Raw genomic sequence first — 15,557 nt, 5'->3', positions numbered from 1 at the left:
CCAAGAGATCCTTTATGTCAACGGATTTTTTTTTTCTTCCTTAGTTTACATGACATGATAATGTTCAAACTGTGCCCTGGTCTAATCACAGAAATCACGAGAACAGCAGCCTTACTTGAGAAACTCTCTCGAAGGTGAAAGATGAATATGTGTACAGCTTTCCTCCCTTTAGTGCCAGGAAATGTAGGGGAACAGTCCCTGTTTGTCTCAGGCAGCCTACACAAAGATGCCTCCTATTGTAACACAGCAATGAGTCATGGAGGTAGATGCAGATGGCACAAAAAACTAAGCAATTGTGGGAATTCGCTTATCCAGAAGCAAAGGCACCTTAACACACATATCCACCACCACGAATGGAAATTACCTTCTGGTTTCCTTCAGCTTTCTCAACATTTATCCAGTAGCAAATGCACCAGAAACTAACATTTATGGGAAGTTTACTACGTATTAGCTCATTTAACCTCCAAAACTACCCTAAGTAGGTTCTATCATTAGCTCCATTTTTACAGATGACAAAACTAAACCTAACTAAGCCTTATCTCTAAGATTTGACTGATAACTTGTCCCAGATCACAAAACCACAAAGTAAAAGAGGCAGGCTTCAAACTTAGCCTGATTCCAGAGTCCAACCTCCTAACCACTGCTGAGAATCTCCCAGTCCCACCAAACTTTTCTGCCACCAACTCCAGAGTATTCTTTTGCTGTCTGTATTTTTTTTTTTAAAGATTTACTTATTTATCTTAGAGAGGCAGCACGAGCAGGAGGAGCAGAGAGAGAGAAAAATCCTCAAGCAGACTCCTCATTGATCTCAACTCCGACCCAATACCAGGACTCCGAGATCATGCATGACCCGAGCTGAAACCAAGAGTCGGACACTTAACTGTGCCATCCAGGCACCCCTGTATTTTTTAATGAGAGTCCTCCCATTTGCAAGAATACAGGTGTGGCGCCACAATTAACAAGAGAATGACAACAGGTACTTTCACTAAGTACCTACCTCCAAATCAAATATGGGCAGGATGGTCAGGCCACAACATTCAACCAGGCACAGTGGTCAAAATATGTCCTGCCCTGTGCTGGGGGGGATGTCAATTGTTTTAAAGGGGTAAAATTAGGGGCGCCTGGGTGGCTCAGTGGGTTAAAGCCTCTGCTTTCGGCTCAGGTCACAATCCCAGGGTCCTGGGATGGAGCCCCACATGGGGCTCTCTGCTCCACGGAGAGCTTGCTTCCTCCTCTCTCTCTCCCTGCCTGCCTCTCTTGCCTACTTGTAACCTCTGTCTGTCAAATAAATAAATAAAATCTTTTAAAAAGGGGGGGGTAAAATTATGTACAGTAAGCCTGAATGACTGTCTGCATAGAATCTGATCTGTGCAAGCCAATATCACACAGAAGAGACATGACAGTAACTGAAGAGCATCTGTTGGGAACAGGTCTGAGGAAACTAACTGAGTTCACACCACAGGTCCTCCACTGGCCTTGTGATCATTACAGGGATGGACAGAGTCACCAAGCCAGCAGGTCCCCAGGCTATTAAAATCTAAAGAGAGAAAGGAAGGTTATAGAAATCACCAAAGGGCAGACAGTTCAGGCCTACTCCATTCATTTCATCAGCTAGCTTCCATACATCTCCAGTATGCAGATAAAGATTAAGAACCAAATCTTTTCTGGTTAATTCTCCAGCTAGCCGGGTCTCTCTCCCTAACAGTCTTGTTCCCTATTAAGGACGCAAAAAGAGTTGTGGGAGTTCGGAAACACCCCACGAAAGAGCCCTCATCACTGTTTGATGAGATAAAGTGCCGGCTTGTGAGCAACACTGGAAGCTGCGGAGATGGAGCACCTTGCGCTGGTTTTCATGGCTACGGGTGTTCACGTCTCAGGTCAGTTTAGGGCTCATGGTAAAGTACGGAAAGCCAGGAGAGTCACCGGTGAGGAGGGATTTGTTAATGAATGAAGAGTGAGACGAAGAAGACAAGATAGTTTCCAGGAAGAAGGCCAAGGACCCGGAGGCCCCGAAGTCGACAAGAGAAAAGCCACCCGGGATACCTGTGCACACACGCCCCTGCCAGCCAGCCAGCGGCCGCAACGAGGCGGCACTCCCGGCCCACAGGTGTCAAGCACAAAGGTGAGGACGCGGCTTGCTCGTCCCAACTCCGCACTCCATACCCCGAGCCGGTCTCAAAGACGCAGATGCGATCTTAATTCTTTCCAGCACATTTGCTCCCTTCTCCCCTTCGCAGGCCACGATCCCAGACGATCTGAGGAAAACAGCTTGGGGGTGGGGGTGGGGGGGAACGGGAGATGAACCAGTTTTTATCTTTCAGGGGGAGAAAGTGAATGGCCAGTGGCCAAGGATGACTGCAAAGGTCGGGAGAGGGGGAAAACTGGGGCTCGTTGGGTCCACCGACGGGTCTGAGTCAGGAGCACAATCTGTGCTTAGTCACCGATACCTCGGCGGCCGGGAGTTCCTCGCCCCTGCCAGCCTGAAACGTACGTGACGAACCCGAGCGGAGCCCGGCGCGCAGCGCACACCCGCCTGGGCTCCTACACCCCAGCAGTGGCCTCTGCATCCCGGACCAGCGCTCGCCACCCACCCCTGACTTACTCCGCCGAGCTGGTCCCGTTAACCGCGGAGCCGTCGGGGGCCGGGTTCAGCTGGATGGGCGTCGGCTTCTTCTTGGGCATTCTGGACCAGGGAAGGCGCTTCTAACTCCGAGGGGAGGGCGGCCCCTCTCTTGCTTCCTCCCTCTGAGCTGCCCCACGCCCGCCGCGCAGGGCCAAGTAGGGGCCGCGGGCCCCGGAGCTGCCTTCGGGGGGCGCGCCCCGCGTGGTCCAGTCAACGCCAAGGAGCCGCTGGCGGTCTCGGGGGACCCCCGCCCCACTCGCCCGGGGCTCGCCTTGGCGCGCAGCGAATCGAAGGGCTTCCCCGCCGGCGCAGCTCGGCAGCCCGGGATTCCCTCCCTCTCTCCCTCAGTCAACCCGTCCTTCAGGCTCGATCTACACCGCCACAGCCCTGCTCCAGCTTCAGCCCGGAAAGTACCGCCGCCGCCGGCGCCGCGCTCCAACCGCTCCGCGCAGCCGTCCCAGGGAAGGAATGGAGAGCGGAGGAGGGGCGGGGAAGAGGGAAGCCTCGCCCCTCCACCGGGGCTGCTGCGCTTTCCACACACCCACTCGGCTCCGCCCCTATTGCCTCGCCGATAGCCAATGGGAGCACGCCTCGGCGGCAGATGACGCGGAAATACGTCACGGGGGCGCGGCGTTCTGCCCTGGGGGCGGGGTCCGACGCTGGCTCCACAGCGCCCTCTGCTGCCACGCGACACTCAGGTGGACCCACCAGGAAAGGAGGTCGTGCATCCCAGTTCACGGAGCTAAGGTGGGTTTCACGTGGCGGGGCGCCGGGCTGTCTCCTCTTCTGCGGTGTCTGGAGCGCCCTCCCCGGGCCGAGTCACGTTGAAGGAGATGAAATAATAAAATGAGTAAGGAAAAACTTCTCATTTCTAGAAGAGAGGGAGCCTAAGGAACTCGAAAACTTGTCAAAACACTCCTTGAGCCTAACAAACTAGCAAACAGATACACAGATTTATATAAAATTGTATTACACACTATTGATCTACTGATGAGGGTACTGATGATGGGTACTAAATGCTGATGAGATTGTAATTGGGCAACCTTTTTTTTTTTTTAAACATTTTATTTATTCATTTGAGGAAGAGAGAGGGAGAGCGAGAGCATGAGAGGGGAGAAGGTCAGAGGGAGAAGCAGACTCCCCATGGAGCTGGGAGCCCGATGTGGGACTCGATCCAGCGACCCTGGGATCATGACCTGAGCCGAAGGCAGTCGCTTAACCAACTGAGTCACCCAGCGCCCTAGGCAACCTTTTTTGAGAGCCGATTGATAAAAATTTTTAAGGCCTTGAAACCCCCCTCTAAAAAAAAAACCTTTAAACCAATAATTCCAGTTATATGAAACTTAAAGAAATAAGATGAATAAAGAGCTTAAAAAAGTAAAAGAGGTACCATAGACTTTTTTTTTTTAAATGTAAATTCAGGGGTGCCTGGGTGGCTCAGTTGGTTAAGCATAAGACTCTTGATTTTTGCTCAGGTCATGATCTTGTGGCGGGGGGTCATGGGATCCCCAGCATCCATTGCCACTCTGGGAGTAGAGCCTGCTTGAGAGTCTCTCCCTCTCCCTTTGCCCCACCCCTGGTTTCTCAGTCTCTCTCCCCTCTCATAAACAAACAAACAAATATTCAGTCCCTCTCTTCCCCCCTCTATTCAGTCCTAAAGGTATTAACTATGCAGAACAAACTAAGCACCTGCACCTGCTGGTCCAGAGCACAGTGTCAGCCACCCAGGTGTTTGCTGTATATAAAGAGAATAAGGTTTACTCTTCATTTTGTAGTCCTTGGTACTGTCTGAATTTTTTATTATGCATATAACAATTTAAAACATTTTTTTTTAATTTTTAACATTAATACGGGAATGTACAGTAGTGCAGACAATTTGGGAAACAGTCTGGCAAATCCTCCAGTTAAATATAGTTACCGTATGACCCAGAAATTCTACCCCTAACTATATGCTCAAGAGAAATGAAAAAAGTATATCCATACAAAAACTTACACACAGGTGTTTATGGAAGCATTATTCATGATAGCCAAAGAGGGGAAGCAACCCAAATTTCCATCAAATCATGAATGGATGAACAAAAGGTGACATACCCATACAACAGAATATTAGTCAGCCATGAAGAGGAATGAAGGGCTGATCCATGCTACAGCATGAATGACTTTGAAAACATGATGCTAAGTGAAAGCAGTCAGTCACGAAATGTCACATATTGTACGATCCCATTTATAGGAAATGTCCAGAATAGGCAAATCTATAGAGACAGAGAGTTGACTAGTGGTTGTTTAGGGCTTGGTAGGGCAGATGAACTTGGGACAGTAAAATGACAGCTAAAGGGCCTGAGTTTCTTTCTAAGGTGATGAAAATGTCCTAAAATTGACTGTGGTGATGGTTGCTTCTCTCTGTAAATTTATTAAAACCATTGAATTATACACTTTAAATGAGTGAATTATATGGTATATATGTATTGTCTCTTTATAAAGCTGTTATTAAAGCAACAACATCAAAGATGAAATTCAGGGGAAAGAGCCAAGAATAGCCGAGAGAGTCTTGAAGAACAAAACTGGAAGATCTATGCTACCAGGTATTGAGATCCATCTGAGTATTTAAAACAGTATGGCACTAGCATAAGGACAGACAAGTGGACCAGTGGGGTAGAATAAAGAGTCTGAAAACAAACCCATATTTGATCACCTAATTTTTGGCAAAGATGATAATACAGTGCAGTGGGGGAAAGGATGATCTTTTAAACAAATGATGATGGGCCCATTGAATCTCCATAAGAGAAAAGTAAGTCTTAATCCCTGTATCACACCATATATAACAAATCAACTCTAGGTGGATTATAGAACTAAATAAAGCTTTTAGAAGAAAATATTGGAGAATATCTTCATGATATTATGGTAGGTGAAGTCTTTTGGGGGGGTAATTTTTTAGGAGTTTTTTGTTTGTTTGGGGTTTGTTTTTTTGGTTTTAAGTAAGTTCTACACCCAACCTGGGGCTTGAACTCAAAACCCGGAGATCAAGAGTCACATGCTCTAATGACTGAGCCAGCCAGGTGCACCTCAGCAAACATTTCTTAAAGAAGACACAAAAAACAAATCATAGAGGAAAAATACAATAAATTGGACTCTATTAATATTAGTTACTTCTGACCTTCAAAAGGGGTAAAAATAGAGAGGACACTTACAATTCATACTTTGGGGGAAAAACCTCTTGTCCAAAATATATAGAAACTCCTACACATAGGGAGGCTGGATAGCTCAGTTGGTTAAGCATCTGCCTTCAGCTCAGCTCAGGTCCTAGGGTCCTGGGTTGGGTCCCACATTGAGCTATCTGCTCAGCAGGGAGCCTGTGTCTCCCTCTCCCTTTGCCTGCAGCTCCCCCTGCTTGTGAGCTCTCTCGAGCTCTCTGTATCATCAAATAAATAAATAAAACCCTTCTTAAAATTAAAAAAAAAAAAAACCTCTTACACATAACCTCTTACACATATAAAAATAAAAACTTCTTACACATAAACAAGAAAAAGACAAACAATCCAATAGAAAAAATGGGCAAAAGACTTGAGCAGACCCTTAATAAAAGAAGATATCCAAATGGTTAATAATCATGAAAAGAAGATGGCTCAGTGGCTTAAACCTCTGCCTTCGGCTCAGGTAATGATCCCAGAGTCCTAGGATTGAGTCCCACATCAGGCTCCTTGCTCAGCGGGGAGACTGCTTCCCCCTCTCTCTCTGTCTGCCTCTCTACCTACTTGTGATCTCTCTGTCAAATAAATAAATAAATAAAATTTTTTAAAAAACACCAAAAAATCCCCCAAACAAAGAATCATGAAAAGGTGCTGAACTTTCTTAGTTATGAGGGAACTAAAAATCACAATGTAAGTACTTATTTCCACTAAAATGTACACTTTAGAATGGTCAAAATGGTGGGGTGCCTGGGTGGTATAGTTGGTTAAGCATCTGACTCTTGATTTCAGCTCAAATTGTGATCTCAGGGTCCTGAAATCAAGCCCCAAGTCTGGCTCTGCACTCAGCACAGAGCCTGCTTAAGACTCTCCCTTTCCAAATGAAATTAGATGAAACCAGAGAGAGAGACAAACCATAAGAGACTCTTAATCTTAGGAAATGAACTGAGGGTTGCTGGAGGGGGGCATGAGGGGATGTGGTGGCTGGGTGAAGGACATTGGGGAGGGTATGTGTGTGGTGGGCTCTCTGAGTTGTGTAAGACTGATAAATCACAGACCTGTGCCCCTGAAACAAATAATACATTGTATGTTAATAATAAAAAAATAAAGATAATAAAGTGGGGAAACAGACTGCAAAAAAGTAAAAAAAAAAAAAAAAAAAGACTGTCTTTCCCTCTCCCTCTGCCCCTCCCTCCTGTGCATTCTCTCTCTCTCTTAAAAAATAAATAAATCTTTTGGGGCGCCTGCATGGCTCAGTGGGTTAAGCCTCTGCCTTTCACTCAGGTTATAATCTCAGGGACCTGGGATCGAGCCCAGCATCATCGGGCTATCTGCTCAGCAGGGAGCCTGCTTCTCTCTCTCTCTCTCTCTCTCTCTCTCTCTCACACACACACACACACACACACACACACACGCAGACCCCGCCCCCACCTGCCTCTCTGCCTACTTGTGATCTCTCTGTCAAATAAATAAATAAAGTCTTTAAAAATAAATAAATCTTTTGAAAAAAATGGTCAAAATGGTAAAAACTTTATGTATGTTTTACCACAATAAAAAACACACACACAATGATACCACACCCACTATTCTGGCTAAATTGAAAAGGATAGGGGCACCTGGGTGGCTCAGTGGATTAAGCCTCTGCCTTCAGCTCAGGTCCTGATCTCAGGGTCCTGAGATCAAGCCCTGCATCAGGCTCTCTGCTCAGTGGGGAGAGCCTGCTCCGCCCCCGCCCCCCCCCCCGCCTGCCTCTCTGCCTACTTGTGATCTCTGTCTGTCAAATAAATAAATAAAATCTTTTTAAAAATAAATAAATTGAAAAGGATAAATAAAATCAAATCAAATTAAGATTTAGAGCAACTAGAAGAGGACTTTCACCCCAATGGTGGGAGTAATAATATGTGAAATCAGTTGGAAAAACTGTTTGACCTTATCTACTAAGGTTGAACTTACTTCTACCCCATGACTCAGAGATTCTACTCCCAAGCATATACGTAGAAAAATCAATATATACGTTCTTTGGAAAACATGTACAAGAATGTTCATAGTAACACTATCTGTAATAGTTATTAGGGAAACAACCCAAATGTCCATCAGTCATAAATGGATAAACTGTGGTAAATTCCTGCAATGAAATATTCTATAGCTTTGTGAAAAAAGACTATGACTACTTGCAACAATATGAATGAGTCTCACAAACATCCTGTTGAGTAGAAGAAGTTAGACAAAAAGAAGTAATATGTACATATATGTATATATATTATATATATATGTAAAAAATATATGTGGTACAAAATGGGCAAACCTAATCCATGGTGTTAGAAGTTGGGATAGTGGTTATCCTTAAGGAGCAGAGTAATAGGCAGGTGAGTCAAACAGGGCTTTTTGGGTTTTAATTTAATTTAATTTAATTTGGCTTTTAATTTAATTTAATTTATTTATTTGACAGAGATCACAAGTAGGCAGAGAGGCAGGCGGTGGCGGGGGGGGGGGGCGGGAAGCAGGCTCCATGCTGAGCAGAAAGCCTGATGTGGGGCTCGATCCCAGGACCCTGAGATGACGAACTGAGCCTAAGGCAGAGGCCTAACCCACTGAGCCACCCAGGTGCCCCTAATGTTTGCTTTCTTGATCTGGGTGTAGGTTATACAAGTGTATCCCATTTATGATTTATGTACTTTTCTGGATATATGTTACCCTTCAATAAAACAATTACAAGAGAAAAGAAAAAGAAATTCACTCAACATTACTAATCATCAGGGAAATGCAAATCAAAACTACAATGAGATATTGTTAGAAAGGGTATCATCAAAAAGACAAGTGATAACAAGCATTGGCAGGGTATGGAGAAAAGGGAACCCTTGTATACTGTTGGTGGGAATGCAAATTGATACAGCCAGTATGGAAAACACTATGGAGGTTCCTCAAAAATAAATTAATTAATCAAGTCAAAATTAAAAAATAAATAAAACCACCATATGACCCAGCAATCCCACTTCTGGGTATTTATCCAAAGGAACTGACATCAGGATTTCAAGGACATAACTGAGCTCCCTCCCATGTTCATTGCAGTATTATTCACAATAGCCAAGACACGGGATCAGCCCAAGCGTTTGTCAATAGTTGAATGCATAAAGAAGATGTGGTATATATACACAATGGAATATTATCCAGTCACAAGAAAAAAGAAATCCTGACATTTACAACGCAGATGGACCATGAGGCTATTACGCTAAGTGAGATAAGTCAGACAGAGAAAGAAAAATATTGTGTGAAACCTTTTAGGTGAAATATAAAAAAGCCAGACTCAAAGAAATAGAGAATAAAGTGGTGGTTACTAGAGACTGGGATGAGGAGGAAATAGGGAGATAACTGATTGAAAGTTACAAACTACCAGTTATAAGATTACCAAGTTCTGGGGATGTAATGTATAGCATGGCGGTTATAGCTAGCAATACTATATTACATACTTGAATGTTGCTAAGACAGTAAATTTTAAATATTCTCATAAGAGAAGAGAAATGGTAATTATGTGACAGAATGAAGGTGTTAGCTAATGCCTTAGTGGTAATCATTTTGCAATATACAAATGCATCAAATCGGCAGCTGTAGGCCTTAAACTTTTTTTTTTTTTTAAGATTTTATTTATTTATTTGACACAGAGAGAGAGCACAAGTAGGCAGAGAGGCAGTCAGAGAGAGAGGGGGAAGCAGGCTCCCCGCTGAGCAGAGAGCCCAACACCCGGCTCAATCCCAGGACCCTTGAGATCATGACCTGAGCCAAAGGCAGAGGCTTTAACCCACTGAGCCATCCAGGCGCCCCATGTAGGCCTTAAACTTAACAGAATGTTAACATGTCAATTTTATCTTAATAAAGCTAGGATTAAAAAAAGAAATCATGATAAAACCTTTTTTCTCAGAAAATAGGTCAGACTGACCAAAATGTGTTTTGTTTTGCTTCGCTCTTTAGATTGAAAGAGTAATAAAGCTTTTTTCGTCTTAAAATATTATATCTTCTTAACATCTTGGTTTTTTTTTGTTTGTTTGTTTCAAATGGTATGGGTTTAAAAAAAAAAAATAACTGGGTGCCTGGGTGGCTCAGTGGGTTAAGCCTCTGCCTTCAGCTCGGGTCATGATCTCGGGTCCTGGGATTGAGCCCTGCATCAGGCTTTCTACTCAATGGGGAGCCTGCTTCCCCCGTCCCTCTGCCTGCCTCTCTGCCTACTTATTTTTTTCCTTTTTTCTTTTTTTTTTTTTAAGATTTTATTTATTTATTTGATAGAGATCACAAGTAGGCAGAGAGGCAGGCAGAGAGAGAGAGAAAAAGGAGGAAGCAGGCTCCCTGCAGAGCAGAGAGCCTGATGCGGGACTCGATCCCAGGACCCTGAGATCATGACCTGAGCTGAAGGCAGAGGCTTAACCCACTGAGCCACCCAGGCACCCTCTCTGCCTACTTTTGATCTCTCTCTGTGTCAAATAAATAAATAAAATCTTTAAAAAGAAATAAAATAAATAAAAAGTATATTACTAATTCCAGTGTAATATGTGGGGGGGAAAAGTAGAAGGGGCACCTGGGTGGCTCAGTGGGTTAAGCCTCTGCCTTTGGCTCAGGTCATGATCCCAGGGTCCTGGGATCAAGCCCCACATGGGGCTCTCTGTTCAGCAGGGAACCTGCTTCCTCCTCTCTCTTTCTCTCTGCCTGCCTCTCTGCCTACTTGAGATCTTGCTCTGTCAAATAAATAAATAAAATCTTTAAAAAAAAAACTAGAAAAGTATAAAGAGGAAATTAAAAACCATTCATGATACACTACTGAACGATAACTTCTGTTTACATTACGGAGTCTGTGTTTAGCTTAGCCATACTCACATGTGGTTGATACTATAGGATCAATGAACTTTATCAATTTATGAGCTTTATTTTAGAGGCAAGTCCAGATTTGTCCCTTACAAATTACACTTTTATTCGCTTATGAAAAATTCAGTTGGGAGGTTCAAAATAAAAAATGCCAAGGTATTGGGGCACCTGGTTGGCTCAGTCAGCTAAGTGTCCTATTGTTGATTTTGGCTCAGGTCATTTTCTCAGTGTTATGAGATCAAGCCCTGAGTTGGACTCTGTGCTCAGTGGGTAGTCGGCTTGGGGTTCTCTCTCTCCTCTCCCTCTACTCCTATTCCAGTTCACACGCACATGCTCTCTCTCTCTCCCTCTAATACAAATAAACCTTTTTTAAAAAAGAAAGAAAGAAAGAAAATAGATTTCCTCTTTTCCTTGCCCTCTTCCCCTCCCCCACACTCTCTCTCTTAAAAAAAAAAATTAAAAATTTTTTAAAATGCCAAGGTATTGCAAGTAGAAGTTATTCTATATGAAAAAATTCAGGGCGCCTGGGTGGCTCAGTTGGTTGAGCGACTGCCTTCGGCTCAGGTCATGATCCTGGACTTCCAGGATCGAGTCCTGCATCGGGCTCCCAGCTCCTTGGGGAGTCTGCTTCTCCCTCTGACCTTCTCCTCTCTCATGCTCTCTCTCATTCATTCTCTCTCAAATAAATAAATAAAATCTTTTTTTTTTAAATCAACCTTCCACTTTCTTCTCGTTAATACAACAGTTTCCTACTCTTTAGCCAAAAGTGAACTCTCATTCTTTATCAAAGGCCAATTTTACCAACATTAACTTTGCCTATAACTCATTTGTTCAGGGTGGGGCTCATTCTTCAATGGTTTAAATAAATAGCTAAGAAATAGAATCCATTGTCTAGATTTGTAAGCTCCTGTGAGTTTGGCAGCTGTTCCTACTGAGTAACCGAGCAAAGGGTTACAGTGCCAAGGGTAACGCTACCCTATCGCCGCCCCCCACCCCCCCGCCACCTCCGCCCCCTTTGGAGGAGGTACATCCGCTTCCTCAATTCTGGATGACATTCCAAATGCAATGAAACCACTGGGTTATTTTGGGAACCACTTTTAATGGTCACTTGCCCTTCATTTAAAGGAAAAGAGGCCTCAGCAAGGTGAGGAATGATGCAATGTAATTGCTCTCCAAGGATGTGGCTTCAACCAGACAGGATGTCAGATCTGTCGCTTCTTTTAGAGGGAGTGCGGGCAGGGACCTCACCCTGGCTTGGCATCCGAGAGATGTGCTACTTTGCTTTTCACCCTTGGGTAGCACAGTGAAAGAAGATATACCCGGGACATACCAGCTTCCTACAGGGCAGCTGTGGAAAAGGAAGTCTGGACTTCCTTTGGAATCACAATCCAGGATCCCGGATATTCTTTTTCTCAAATCTGGTCTGAGATTAAACAAATCTCTTTCCTAGGACATTCATTTGAATGCTTGTCATCATTGGCCTTTTTTCTTTTCTTTTTTTCATGCTTTCCTCTACTCAACAGAAAACCCCTGCATCACCTTTTCCTGCCAAGTGCTTAGCAAAGATTACAAGCAGGAAATTTAAAATGAAGAGTGACCATTTGATCTCCAGTGATCTGGGAGCTGTGATAAGAGTATATCGGGCCTCCACAGGCATAACCATCCTAACATCTGACTAGCAATCTTTTTATAATGCACATTCTTGCTCAAAGGCCAGGTCAGCTTGCAGAAAGCTGAGAATTTGCCTGAAAAGAGTTTCATCTTCAACAATGAACTGTGCCTGACTTGTAGCCCTGGGGTTATATAAATTTTATGATATCTTGAGCTATAATCATTGACACATCAATGTATTTTGGAGTTGTATGTATTTCCCAAGGAGCAAAGAATCTCTACGGTGTGCCAGCTGTTTTAATTGCTCAGCCTCATAAAATATAAAGTATTGTTTTTGTTATTATAATGATAGCATCATAGTGTCATTATAATTACTACTAAACCAAATGGCCCTTTATCCTTGCTCCTGTGTGTGCTTTCTCTGAATAGATAGATCTTTTTTTTTTTTTTTTAAGATTTTACTTTATTTAACAGACAGAGAGCACAAGTAAGCAGAGTGGCAGGCAGAGGGAGAGGGAGAAGAAGACTCCCCGCAGAGCAGGGAGCCCCATGCGTGGCTCGATCCCAGGACCCTGGGATCATGACCCAAGCCGAAGGCAGCCACTTAACCGACTGAGCCACCCAGGCGCCCCTGTATAGATAGATCTTTATAACTAGATCCTAGATTGGCATCTGACCTGGGGTTTCTGCATACAGAGAATAGGATACTGAGTTCCTTTTAGAATTTTAGCTGGACCATAAAGACATGGCATCCAATCACCCCATTTTATCCCTTCTAGAAATGGGAACACAGTCCAGTGGTATACTTCAAGGTCATGTAACTAGTTAGGGGTAGAACAGGGACATGTCTCCTGATTTCCTGTTCAATGATCTTTTAAAAGTCTTGGCATTTTGCCAAATAGCTGATAGGTAAAATTAGTTGTTGTTTTTCAACTAAGCTCTATGCCCAATGGGACCTTGAACTCAAGATCCTGAAATCAAGAGTGTATACTCTACCCACTGAGCCAGCCAGGCACCACCAAATTAGCTTTGTTTAAGAGTCATCAGATAAGTCTGTTTGGCTATGATGTTTTCTTTTCTTAACTTTCCTTTTCTTCTCTTCTCCTCTCTTCTCTTCTCTTTTCTTTTCTTTCTTTCTGTAAGCTCCACACCCAATGTGAGGCTTGAACCCATGACTCTGAGATCAAGAGACTCAAGGGCCCTCGGCTGTGATATTTCCAAGTATCTCCAATTATAAACACATTAAAGATGTTGGTAATGCCATAAATAACAACATATGATTTTTTTTCCTTTTCTAATATCATTTTCTCTGATTTTGATACCTTCAGTGTCAAGGGATGTCAAAACATATTTGGCATATAAGTTCAGTATATTTGGACAGATCCACACTTTTTTTTGAGTTCTGTGAATTCGGAGCCAAACTTAGAAAATGATAAATCTAGATATTATTCAAACTCTGTTTATAACTGTTAACAGAAAAAAAGAAGAAGAAATTTCATGTAAAGTCCATAATGCCTACAGTCTAAATTTGGGAATTTATTTTAGGAAAATAAACAGAGATATGCACAAAGATTAATGTACAAAGGGATGTTTGCTTCACCTTTACTGATAACAATAAGATGTAGATAGAAATTAATTAATTCTTTTATACTCATCTTTTATTGAATTCAATTTTTTTTCTTAGAAGAAACTATATAAGAATTTGTTAACAGTAATTACCTTTTATTTATTATTCCTTTAAGATTTGGGGTGCCTGGGTGGCTCAGTGGGTTAAAGCCTCTGCCTTCGGCTCAGGTCATGGTCCCAGGGTCCTGGGATTGAGCCCCGCATCGGCCTCTCTGCTCAGTGGGGAGCCCGCTTCCCCCCACCCCCCGCTCTCTCTCTCTGCCTACTTGTGATCCCTGTCTGTCAAATAAATAAATAAAATCTTTTTAAAAATTTTTTTCTTTTTCTTTTTCTTTTCTTTTTTTAATTTTTTTAAAAATTTTTTATTTTTAAGTGATCTCTACAACCAGTGTGGGGGCGTGAACTCACAACCTTAAGACCAAGAGTCACATGCTCTATGACTAAGCCAGCCAGGTACCTCCATAGTCATTGCCTGTAGAAAGACTTGCTGAATGTAAAGAAAAACTTTCACTTTTTATTTTGTATCTTTTTGTATTGTTTGATTTTTTCTGTCCATATAAATGTACTACTTTATTTTCTTCAAAAACATCAACAGATATTTCCTAGGTGGGAAGCTTATGGACAATTTTTGGTTTCCTTCTTTGGATTTCTGTGTTAAAAAAGTAATTCATTGTATTATCTTAAAAATTAATGTGTAAAACTAGAGAATTCTATGGTATATCGGCATGATAAAATTTGTTGCATTAGTTTAAAAATCTCTCTTTAATGGGCGCCTGGGTAGCTCATTCAGTTAAGTATCCAAATCTTGGTTTCAGCTCAGGTCATGATCTCAGGGTCCTGGGATCGAGCCCCGTGTCTGGCTCTCTGCTCAGTGGGGAGCTTGCTTCCCTGGGGACATCCCCCTCCTGCCTCTCTGCCTACTTGTGATCTCTGTCAAATAAATAAATAAAATCTTAAAAAAAAAGATAATTATGTATTAATTTTGAGAGAAAGAGAGAGCATGGAGGGGAGGGATAGAGGGAGAGGGGGAATCTTGAGCAAACTCCCTGCTGAGCACAGAGCCCAACTCAGGGCTGGATCTCAAAACCCTGAAATCAGGACCTGAGCTGAAACCAAGCATCAGATGCTCAATTGACTGAGCCACCTAGGAGCCTCTCAAACTCACAACATGTAAGCTGAAGTGCCTGATTCCACTCCCACGCCCCGCTGTCACCATCTTGATTCCTCTATTTCCAGCACCACCTATGTCCAAACTGTCCCAAAACTAAGTTGTCCTGCTCTGGCCATGAGCTTCAGAGGCTACATACCCCGGGCCTTGTCTGGCCACACCCTTTCCCACACCGTGAGGAGTCCACAGGACCAAGAGATTATGCCTGCATAGGGCCTGTGTCCCCCACTTTCTGACCATTCTCTAGTCACCCAAGACTCCAGAATTCCATGTCCAGTGGAGAGCTTGCTCCAAGAGCCCGCAGGGATCTCTCCTCTGTCCATCCTCTTAAGAACAGAGTGTTTGCACCATACTAAGGCATAGACTCCCCTAGATCCAAGGGGTGGTTAAGAACCTACTTGATGAAGGGATTGACAGAGTTTGGCTGGTGGGCTAGGTGTCCACATACCTCTGGGTGAGGGCCTTTGAAACGTGGGGTACAATTGGAGGTGGG

At 43.5% G+C, this 15,557-nt stretch overlaps 1 protein-coding gene across 1 annotated transcript in view; it reads right to left on the bottom strand.

Annotated features, from left to right (window-relative positions):
* MAP2K1 (mitogen-activated protein kinase kinase 1) overlaps positions 1-3,176 on the bottom strand; it is an 87,018-nt gene extending 83,842 nt beyond the window's left edge. Inside the window, exon 1 of the mRNA XM_080809570.1 lies at positions 2,603-3,176. Coding sequence (XP_080665696.1) covers positions 2,603-2,682 — 80 coding nt within the window. The 5' untranslated portion in view covers positions 2,683-3,176. The remainder of the gene's footprint in view (positions 1-2,602) is intronic.
* Positions 3,177-15,557: the final 12,381 nt, after the last annotated feature.

Source organism: Martes martes, assembly GCF_963455335.1.
Source record: "Martes martes genome assembly, chromosome: 7".
Taxonomy (NCBI): Eukaryota; Metazoa; Chordata; class Mammalia; order Carnivora; family Mustelidae; genus Martes; species Martes martes.
Note: the sequence above shows the minus strand (reverse complement) of the source record. Positions and strands in the feature narration are given on the sequence as shown.